The 12,054-nt window shown below is 38.5% G+C and overlaps 1 protein-coding gene across 1 annotated transcript in view; it reads right to left on the reverse strand.

Annotated features, from left to right (window-relative positions):
• Positions 1-6,592: 6,592 nt before the first annotated feature.
• NDC80 (NDC80 kinetochore complex component) overlaps positions 6,593-12,054 on the reverse strand; it is a 44,349-nt gene continuing 38,887 nt past the window's right edge. Inside the window, exon 17 of the mRNA XM_054461052.2 lies at positions 6,593-6,789. Coding sequence (XP_054317027.1) covers positions 6,652-6,789 — 138 coding nt within the window. The 3' untranslated portion in view covers positions 6,593-6,651. The remainder of the gene's footprint in view (positions 6,790-12,054) is intronic.

The following is a 12,054-nucleotide window of genomic DNA, read 5'->3' on the forward strand; positions in this document are numbered from 1 at the left end:
AACGCAGTAATAATTCATTCAAGAGACACAGATGTTAAGTAAAAGCTTGATGAGAAATATTATATTTACATGGTCTCAAAGTATCCTCCCTGTGAGATACTTATTAATTACAAAGGTGAAGATATTAACCTTACAGACACCACCACAATCAGCCGATTAAAGTTAACAACACCATGTACCTTCTGGTAGGATGCACTGAAAAGAATGTAACATCACTTCTGTGGCTATCCTATCTAATCATGAGATCCATTAGGCAAAAATTGAGAAATATTCTATAAATGACTCTTCAAAAATACCAAGGTCATAAAAGTCAAAGTCAGAATGAGAAACTCATCCAGTGTAAAGGAGATTAAATAGATTTGGGCCAGGTGCAGTGGCTTATGACTGTAATCCCAGCACTTTGGGAGGCCGAGGTGGGCAGATCACCTGAGGTCAGGAGTTCGAGACCAACCTGGCCAACATGGTGAAGCCCCATCTATACTAAAAATACAAAAATTAGTCGGGCGTCATGGCATGCGTCTGTAATCCCAGCTACTTGGAAGGCTGAGGCAGGAGAATCACTTGAACCCAGGAGGTGGAGGTTGCAGTGAGCCAAGATCATGCCATTGCACGTCAGCCTGGGTGAGAGTGAGACCCTGTCTCCAAAAATAAAATAAAATAAAATAAAATAAAATAAAATAAAAAATATAAAAATAAATGAAAAGATTTGACAACTAAATGCAATGTTTGTACTGGGTTGGATCCTGCACCAGGAAAAAAAAATCGTAATAAAGAACATTTCGGGGTCAACGGGCAACAGTTGAGTACTTTCTGTAGATTAGGTAGTAATGTACCAATATTAATCTCCTGATTTTGATAATTGTATTATGATTATATAAGATGGAAATTCTTTTAAGGAAATATATGCTGAATTATTTAAAGTTAAAAAGGTATCATGTCTGCAACTTACAGGTGAGTCAAGATAAGAAAAAAGGCTACACACAGTGACGATGCCTTTAATCCTATCTCTTTGAGAGGTCGAAGCTGGAGGATCACTTGAGTCTAGGATTTTGAGACCAGCCCAGGCAACATAGCTAGACTCTGTCTGTGCAAAAAATAATACAAAAATTAGCTGTATGCGGTGGTGCACACCTGTAGTTCCAGCTACTCAAAAGGCTGAGGTAGGATTACATGAGCCCAGGAGTTCGAGGCTGCAGTGAGCCATGATCACACCACTGCATTCCAGCCAGGGTGATAGAGCAAGACCCTATCTCTAAAACAGATATTAATAAGTAAATAGAAAGGAGAGGAGCGAGAATGATAAATAAATGTTTGTAGTGAAATATTAGATAGAGAATTTGTGTGAGGGGGACTATTTGAATTACTCTTACAACCTTTTTAAAAAGTCAAATTCTTCCAAAATTTAAAATTAAATAAAAATTTAAAAAACACTTCCATAGAACAAAGACTTAAACAACAACACTGAAAGTGAGGAAAAATGACAAAGAGATTAAAACAATTGGGAAAAAATTGATTTAACCAAACATAGAATCAAACATAAGATGGATAATAAAAAATAAAGATAATTGATGTTCCTCAATGGAATTAGAAACTGCGATAACCCAACTACTCAGTGGTAAAAACATGGAACTAGAGGAAGTTACAAAGAGGCAGACTTTGGTCCAGTAGAAGACAGAACTTTATGACAAGCAGCATGCTCAAACATCAAATGTTTTAAAGTAATGAGCAGTTTGGAAGAAGTCCTATCATACCAAGCGTCAGTAAGGATTTGGACCAACTGGAACACTCACTGCAGGTAGGAACATAATATAGTACAACCATTTGGAAAACAAATATTTTGTGAGTTGTCTTCTCTTTCCTTCCTTCCTTCCTTCCTTCCTTCCTTCCTTCCTTCCTTCCTTCCTTCCTTCCTTCCTTCCTTCCTTCCTTCCTTCCTTCCCTCCCTCCCTCCCTTTCTTTCTCTCTTTCTTTCTTTCTTTCTTTCTTTTTCTTTCTTTCTTAGACTCGTCAAGTGTAGTAGTGAGAAGAGGGAAAGAGTAGAACAAGGAGTTTGATCTGTAACTGAATATGAAAAATCAATTGAGATAACGTACTACCTTTGGACAAGCCAGTGAATTTCTTTTCTTTTTTTTTTTTTTTGAGATGGAGTCTCACTCTATCACCCAGGCTGGAGTGTAATGGTGTGATCTTGGCTCACTGCAACCTCCATCTCCTGGGTTCAAGAGATTCTCCCGCCTCAGCCTCCCAAGTGGCTGGGATTACAGGCACCCGCCATCATGCCCGGCTAATTTTTGTATTTCTGTAAAGATGGGGTTTCACCATGTTGGACAGGCTGGTCTTGAACTCCTGACCTCAAATGATCTACCCATCTCGGCCTCCCAATGCGCTGGAATTACAGGCGTGAGCCACTGCGCCCGGCCTCCAGTGAGTTTGTTAAAAGTTAAATTTGCATCTATGCTGTATGGACTAGCTATTCTACTCCAAGGTTTTTAACTAGGAGTAATGAAAAAGCACGTGTCCATATGAACATTTATACATGAACGTTCATAATGGCTTTTTATTTGTAATAGTCAAAAACCATAAACAACCCAATGACCATCAACAGGTGAATGAACAAACTCAGCGTGTTCATATAATGGAATATTACTTGACAATAAAAAGGAATAAACTATTGATACACAGAACATGTGTGAGTCTCAAAAGAATTATTCTGAGTGAAAGAAGCCATGTAGAAGTATACATACTACATTATATATTTATGTAAAATTCTAGAAAATTGTAAATTTGTTTTCAATTTACTGTTTCTGTTAACCAATTTACTAATTGGTCTGTAGTAACAGAAAGGTGATTGATCAGTGCTTTCCTGGAGATTGGTGTGGTGTGGGGGGTGAGAATGGATGGCAAAGGGCTATAAGCAAACTCTTGGTGGTGATGGATATATTCATTAGCTTTATTGTGATGATGGTTTTACAGATATAGATGTCAACACTTATGAAAACTTTAAATATGTAGTTTATGTTACCACACTATAAAAAGTACAGATTCTGATTCAGTAGGTTTGGGGTGGGATCAAGAGTATGCATTTCTGAACCAGGCACAGTGGCTTACACCTGCAATTCTAGAGTTTGGGAGGCCGAATTGGGAGGATTGCTTGACTCCTGGAGTTTGAGACCAGCCTGGACAACATAGTGAGACCCTGTCTCTAAGCAAAAAAAAAAAAAAAAAAAAAATTAGGCTAGATGTGGTGGCTCATGCCTGTAACCCCAGCACTTTGGGTGGCTGAGGCGGGCAGATCACTTCAGGTCAGGAGTTCGAGACCAACCTGGCCAACATGGTGAAACCACGTCTCTACTAAAATACACAAATTAGCTGGGCATGGTGGCACGTGCCTGTAATCCCAGCTACTCGGGAGGCTGAGGCATGAGAATTGCTTGAACCTGGGAGGCAGAGGTTGCAGTGAGCCAATATGGCACCACTGCACTCTAGCCTGGGTGATAGAGTGAGACTCTGTGTCAAAAAAGAAAACAAAAACAAACACAACCAAATTAGATGTGGTGGCATGAGCCTATGGTCCTAGCTACTTGGGAGGCTGAGGTGGTAGAACTGCTTGAGACCAGGAGTTTGAAAGTGCAGTGAGCTATGATCACACCACTGCACTCCAGACTGGGTGACAGAGCGAGACTCTGTCTCTTAAAACAGAGTCTGCATTTCTAACAAGCTCACAGGTGATGGTGATGCTGCTGTTGTTTCTGTACCAGGTTTTGAGTGGCAAAGATCTTGAGTCTTTTTATTTTTTATTTTTTTTAACAATTTTTAGATTCAAGGGTTACTTGTATGTTAGATGGGTATATTGCATATTGATGGGGCTTCTAGGTAAAATAGGTAATTTTTCAACCCTAGGCTCCTTTCCACCCTCCCCCACTTTTGGAGCCCCCAGTGTCTATTATGTCCATCTTTATGTCCATGTGTACATGTTTAACTCCCAGTTATACATGAGAAAATATGGTATGTGGTTTCTTATTTCTGAGTCAGTTAACTTAGGATAATGGCCTCCAGCTCTATCGATATTGTTGCGAAGGATATGATTTCATTTATGACTGTGGCAATTTTATTTTTTATTGATACATAATAGATGTGCATATTTCTGGGGTACATGTGATATTTTGATATTAATATATTAATATAATATGTAATAACCAAATCAGGGTAAATGGAACATCCATCACCTTAAACATTTATCTTTTCTTTATGCTGGAAACATTTGAATTATTCCCTATTTTGAAATATACAATAGATGTTTGTTTACTATAATCACTCTACTGACTTATCGAACACTAGGTCTATTTTTTCTATCTATCTGTATTTTTTGTACCCATTTATTGACCTCTTTTCATCCCTCCCTCCCCCTACCCATCCCTGCTTCTGGTAACCACCAATCTTTATGAGATCCACATTCCTAACTCTTACATCTGAGTGAGAGCATGTGATATCTGTGTTTCTGTGCTTGGCTTATTTCACTTAACAGTAACCTTCAGTTCCATCCATGTTGCTGCAAATGATAGGATTTCATTTTTTTTATGGTAGAATATTCCATTGTGTATATATATCACATTTTCTTTATCCACTTATCCATTGATGGGCACTTGGGTTGATTCCACATTTTGGCTATTGTAAGTAGTGCTGAAACAAACATGGGAGTGCAGACATCTCTTCAGTATATTGATTTCTTTTCTTTTGGATATATACCCAGCAGTGGGATTGCTGGATCATATGATAGTTCTATTTTTAATTTTTTCAGGAACCTCCAGTTTTCCATGGTGGCTGCACTAATTTACATTCCCATCAACAGCGGAGGAGGGTTCCCTTTTGTCCACATCCTTGCCAGGAACCCTATTCCCTTTTTGATAAAAGCCATTTTAACTGGCGTGAGATATGTCATTGTGGTTTTGATTTGCATTTCTCTGAATAGTGATGTTCAGCATTTTTTCACATACCCATTGGCCATTTGTATGTCTGATTTTGAGAAATGTCCATTCAGATCTTTGAGTCTCTTTCTTCATGTGTCACTTGAGTGCACAATAACTACATGTGGCTGGTACCACACTGGATAGTGCAGATAGAACATTTATATCGAAGAAAGTTCTATGAGATGTCAGAAGTCAAGATTTTTCAATACATTGGTAACTACTAATCATCATTATTAGTTATCCCTAAACTGTAACCTCTTTTTCATTCCACTCTAAATGCACTTCTCTTCATAAAGCCTTGCTGTAATACCAAGTTTTTATTGTGTATTACTTACATTTCTTTTTATGTTCTTCATTCCGACTCACATTTGAAAGAACAGAAATTTAAACCTCACATTCTAACACCCTGAATATTCATTTGTCATGGTTCCTGTAGCTGTACCCAGGATTGTGCACCAGCTCCAGTAAATTCCATTGTGGCTTGTAGCACTACTAAGAGGTGTAATCTGAGGGAAATCAGAGCTTCTCTAGAAATAAACTACCATCTCTAAAATTAGGGGGTTAAACTCTTTTATTTCTTCTGTTTCTCATATTCTGTATTCTTCTGTTTCAGAGTAAAGATGGCATGAAGCCAGAAAGAACTTTATCTGCTTGGAAAACCATAGGGCTCTGGATCAGGAGTAGGTTGTACTATATGCCTAGAGTCATTAAAAAGTTCAGTTAGTACCAACTTTTGTATAATTTGTACAAGGGATCAGCGAACTTTTGGTAAAGGGCCAGACCAGTAAACATTTCTCAACATTTCTGGCTTTGCAGGCCATATGGTCTCTTTAGAATATACTCAACTCTGCCATTGCAGTAAGAAAGCAGTCATAGACAATATGAAAATAAATGGGTGCGGCCGGATTTGGCCCACATGATGTAGGTTAAGAACATCTCTAATCCAAAATGCTTCAAAATCTGAAACTTTTCTTTTCTTTTTTTCTTTTTTGGAGATAGGGTCTTGCTCTGCCACCCAGGCTGGTGTGCAGTGGCATGATCACAGCTCACTGCAGCCCCAACCTCCTGGACTCAAGGTGGATTCCTACCTCAGTCTCCTGAGTAGCTGGGACTGCAGGTGGGTGCCACCATACCTGGCTTATTTTTAAACTTTTTGTAGGATCTCACACCTTGGCCTCCCAAAGTGCTTGGATTACACGCATGAGCCATCGCAAACAGCCTAAAATCTGAAACTTTTCGAGTGCTGACATAACACCAACTGGAAAATGCCACACTTGACCTCACGAAGGATTTCAGTCAAAATTGTTTCATGCACAAAATTATTAAAAATATTGTATGAAAAAACCTTCAGCCTATGTGTATAAGGTGTATAAATAGATCTCATGTTTAGACATGAGTCCTGTCCTCAAGGTATCACAAGATTTCCAAAATCTGAAAAAAAAAACCAAAATAAAAAAACCAAAAAACCAAAAAACCCAACCCCCAAAAACCCAATTCCAAAACAATTCTGGTCCCAAGCATTTTGGGTAAGGGATCCTCAACCTGTATTTTGCCAACTTCTGGTTTAAATCATACTACCTTGTCTTCTCACCATTTGAAATTAGTAAGAAATGAGAGAGAAAATACACTTTACTGAGACAATTTTATTCGCTATGGATATATATACATGATCAACATTTTATCTTCATTCTTCAGAAGACTTAATTAGAGTAGCTTTCTTCTCATACTTATCTCTAATCTCTTTAATATTTTCCAAGAGATCTTCTGACATGCATTCTTCATATTCTCTATCAGCTTTAGCAATCTGCTCCTCAAGATGTTTCTAGTGAAGAGAATTAACAATTGTTAAAGTAAAAAAAAATTAATTTCTTTTAAAATGTTTAATTGTAAAATTTACAAACAAGAGAATAACATTTTTAAGTTAAGAATAAAAAGGGCCGGGCGTGGTGGCTCACTCCTGTAATCCCAGCACTTTATGAGGCTGAGGTGGGTGGATCACTTGAGGTCAGGAGTTTGAGACCAGCCTGACCAACATGGCAAAACCTCCTCTCTACTAAAAATACAAAAATTAGCCAGGTATGGTGGTGTGTGCCTGTAATTCCAACTATGCAAGAGGCTGAGGCAGGAGATCACCTGAGGCTGGGAAGTGGAGGGTGCAGTGAGCCGAGACTGGACCACTGCACTCCAGCCTGTGTCACAGAGCAAGATGCTATCTCCAAAAAAAAAAAAAAAAAAAAGTAAGAAGAATATACTTGTATTCACCACGCAGGCTCTCTTTTTGTGCCCTTTCCTAATTGTATCTTCTTTTTTCTCCCCAAGATATAACCTCTTGCCTGACTGGTGTTTTGCTTTTCTTTATATTATACCTTTATTACGCACACACACAGAGATGAATGTATGTCTAAATAATATTGATTTAATAGTACCTGGTTTTAATCTTCATATTTATCAAATGATATTAAATATAATGTTCTATGACTTTTTCATCCAGTATTTTAAAATTCATTCATGTTACTACATATGGCTGCAGTTGATTCAATGGACTGCATAGTATTCTAGAATGAATATATCAACATTTACTTATTTTGCTGGTAATGAAGTTTTGTTTGTTCCCAGGTGTGGTAGGCTGAGTAACAGCCTTTCCAAAGATGTCCATGCCCTAATTCCAGAAAGGAACCTGTGACTATTAGCTTACATAGCGAAAGAAACTGTAGATGTGACTAAGTTAAGGACCTTGAGAAAAGGAGATTATCCTGCACTATCCAGGTGGGTCCTTAGAAGAGGAAATCACCAGTGTCAGAGTCAGAGAAGGAATTTAAGGACAGCAGCAGAAGGCAGAGAGGAGACAAGATGCCATGCACTGGCTTTAATGATAAAGGAAGGAGCTACAAGCCAAGGACTGTAGGTGGCCTCTAGAAGCTGGCAAAGGCCCCAGAAAGACTACAGCCCTTTGGACCCATTTTAGACTAACCTTAATAACTCTAAGATGATAAATTTGTGTTGTTTTAAGCCATTAGGTTGGTGGTAATTTGCTACATTAGCAATGGGAAACTAGCAAGCCACATTATTTTTTCTTCTTGTTGTTGTTTATTTTTTTGCTATTTCAAATACTGATACTGTAACAAATTACCACAAACTAGGTGGCTTAAAACAACAGAAATGTATTCTTTCAGCTCTGGAGGCCAGAAGTTTGAAATCAAGATGTCAGCAGGGCCATGGTCTCTCTGACGGCTCTAGGGAAGAACCCTTCTTTGCCTCTTCCCAGCTTCTGGTGGCTCCTGGCAGTCCTTGCTGTTCCTTAGCATGTGGCTGCTTCACCCCAATATCTGCCTCTGTCTTCACATGATCTTCATATAAGGATACCAGTCACTGGATTTAGGGCCTACCCTAATCCAATACGACCTCATCTTAACCAATTACATTTGCAAAGATCCTACTTCCAAATAAGGTCACCTTCTGTGATTTAGGATAGACATGACTTTTGCGGGGGGGCACTATTCAACCTAGTACAGCCCCCTAGCATATAATGTAAATATTTTTTTAGGGCAAATATACCTAGAGTGAAAAGTTGGTTTTTGGGATTGCCAAATTACTTTCTTATCTTTTTTTTTTTTTTTTTTTTTTTTTTGAGGCAGAGTCTTGCTCTGTTGCCAGGCTGGAGTGCAGTGGTGTGATCTCGGCTCACTACAACCTCTGCCTCCTGTGTTCAAGAGATTCTCGTGCCTCAGCCTCCTGAGTAGCTGGGATTACAGGCACGCGCCACCACACCCAGCTAATTTTTGTATTTTTAGTAGAGATGGGGTTTCACCATGTTGGCCAGGATGGTCTCAATCTCCTGACCTTGTGATCTGCCGGCCTTGGTCTCCCAAAGTGCTGGGATCACAGGCATGACCCACTGTGCCCAGCCGCTAAATTATTTTCTAAAATTATTTTATCAATTTACATAGTTGCTAGCAGTAAATTAGAACTCCCATTTCTCCACATTCCTGCTGGCATTTGGTAATGATCAAACTAAATTTTTGCCAATTTCTTAAGTGTGGAATATGGACATATGCTTTCATATGTTTATTGGCCACCTTGGTTCTTTTGTGAAATTCTCATTCAAGTAAAATAATTATTTTTATTGATACATATCAGATGTACATATTTTCGGGGCCCCTTCAAATCTTTGGTCCATTTATTTATTTTTCAGAGGCCATTGTATATCTGGATGGTAATCCTTTACCAGTTGTGTTTTAAAAAACATCTATCAGTTTGTGGCTTGTCTTTCCACTCTCTTTCCATGTCTTTTGATGTAGAGAAGATTTTAATTTTAATAAAGGTAAATTTGTAAATAATTTTTTTTGTGGTTTGTGCTTTTTGTGTCTAATTTAAGAACTCATTTACAACCCCTAAAGTATACAGATACTTTCTTATAATTCTCGTGAAAGTTAAAAAGGTTAGCCTCACATTAATTTCTGAATCCATCTGGAACTGATTTCTGTGTAGAGTTTAAGGTAGGGATCCAACTTCATTAACTGAACAATTCATTTTATCTGACTATTCTGAAATACTGCCTCTCTCACATATATTTCATGTCTATGCTCATGCATCTATTTCTGCACTCTCAATCACAGAGACTGGTCTTTCTGCATCAATACTACAATGTGCTAGTTATTACAGCTTTATAATAATTCTTGGTATGCCTAAACAGACCAAAAAAAAAAAAAAGGTGATTTTGTGTCTCGCAGGAAAAGCAAAGTTTTTCTGTAAAGAATCAAATAATAACTACTTTAGGCTTGGCAGTCTAGATGGTTTTCTTAACAACTGCTCAATTCTGCCACTGTAGCGCACAACCAGCCAAACATATACTAAAACAAATGAGGTGGCTGTGTTCCAATAAAACTTTATTTAAAAAAGCAGGCTGTAGGCCCAATTGGGCCTGCAGGTTGCAGTTTGCTGACCCCTGGTCTAGAACATCAAGCCACATGTGAGACCTTTATGGGGCTCCAACCAGGAACTGCTCAAATAAACACTTTGTCCCACAAGAAAAATATTCCATCTAAAGGTACCTTTAGATCTAAACCCCTCCCCCCGCCGTTTTCTTTAGTTCAACTTCATTACTCATTGTAAAATTTCCTCATTTTGCTTGATCCTGTTCAACAAATATTGCTTATTGGAACCACACTAGTTTGACTTTCTATGGTTCTTCCATATTTTATGAAAGCTATTAAGAATTTATACTGATTAATCATAAATTTTGCATAGTGCAAAGTAAGTGCTTAGTGCTTGCTGAATTTGGTCTAATTTTCCCAATAACACCAAACTCTACAGAAACTAAAAAATAATAGTAACTTACCATTAGGTTTTCAAATCTAGCTTTATGTTAACTGATTAAAACATTGATAACTGTGATTACTTCACACAAATCCCTAGTGATAAGTTACTACTGAATTAACAAAGGACAGACAATAGAGCTGCAGAAAATAGAAAATCACGGCCAGGCGCAGTGGCTCACACCTGCAATCCCAGAACTTTGGGAGGCTGAGGTGGGCAGATCACTTGAGGTCAGGAGTTTGAGACCAGCCTGGCCAACATGGTGAAACTCTGCCTCCACTAAAAATACAAATGTTAGCCAGGCATGATGGCACATGCCTATAATCCCAGCTACTTGGGAGGCTGAGGCAGGAGAATCCCTTGAACCTGGGAGGCGAATTTGCAGTGAGCCGAGATCGCGCCATTGCACTACTGCCTGGGTGACAGAGTGAGGCTGTCTCAAAAAAAAAGAAAAGGAAAGAAAAGAAAGTCAGAGGTGCTAAGGATGTTCATAACTGTTTAGCACAACTGCTTCATTTTTACAGATGAAGAAACTAAGGACACAAAGATGTAAAATGATACATAAAAACAGGCTCTGTCAACCTAAGCCATCAATTGTATGCTATGAATAAACTTTTCTCTTATGCATCTAGAATAGAATTATTGTATACTATGCTTGGGAAAATGAGAACATATCACTCAGATAATTTTTTTGTCCCATGGTTCAGATGAATAACACTGGTTGAAAAGGATCAGGGAAGGTTACAGAACCACTAAGTGCTTGAATTAGAAAGTGGGTAGAACCCACGTTTTCTGACATAATATCTAGGATGCTTTTCTTAGTTCTTCACACTAAAAAGTGAAGACCATTGGCACCAAGAAAGCAGCAGTTCAATGTCTTTTAGGGGAGAGGACGGGTAGTGGGGTATCACATGCTCATGTTTTCAATAAATGGAAGTCTATTAATATGATAAAGTGAATTTTTTTCTTAAACCATACTCAGCTGGAAATATATTATCACCTAATAAATTAACCAAGAATTTTATAGTTCAGCAATTTATCTTAGCTTCTGGGGCTCTGTGCAGCAGGTTGGAGGGACAGTTTTACTGGTGAACTTTAGCTGTGTGAAGAGTGGGGATAAGGTAAATAAACCTCATACTTCTGAAATACTTTACTTTGTGCTTATATGAAATCACAGAAAAGAATAACGATCATAATAAGATATGCCCTTTCATCTTAAGCTTAATGAAATCCTAAATGTACAATAAGTTTTCAAATGTACTAATATGTTTTCAGTATGTAGAACATGGCCTGGCATAGCATCATTATACATTGTTGATGTAATACATAACATCATATGTTGTTTATGCAAATACAGTAGATTACTTTATAAAATGCACAAGTGGGCTGGGTACGGTGGCTCATGCCTGTAATCCCAGCACTTTGGGAGGCCGAGGCGGGTGAAATCACCTGAAGTCAGGAGTTTGAGACCAGCCTGGCCAACAAGGCGAAATCCCGTCTCTACTAAAAATACAAAAATTAGCTGGGTGTGGTGGCAGGCTCTTGTAATCCCAGGTACTTGGGAGGCTGAGACAGCAAAGTCACTTGAACCCGGGAGGTGGAGGTTGCAGTGAGTTGAGACCATGCCATTGGACTCCAGCCTGGGTGACGAGAGTGAAATTCCGTCTCAAAACAAACAAACAAAAATGCACAAGTGTTCCCCTGCATCACGTTGCCACACCACTAGACAAGATTCTTCTGATAAATTTTTGCTAGATCATACTTTAAATAG

The sequence above is a fragment of the Pongo pygmaeus genome, chromosome 17, assembly GCF_028885625.2.
Source record: "Pongo pygmaeus isolate AG05252 chromosome 17, NHGRI_mPonPyg2-v2.0_pri, whole genome shotgun sequence".
In the NCBI taxonomy this organism is placed as follows: domain Eukaryota; kingdom Metazoa; phylum Chordata; class Mammalia; order Primates; family Hominidae; genus Pongo; species Pongo pygmaeus.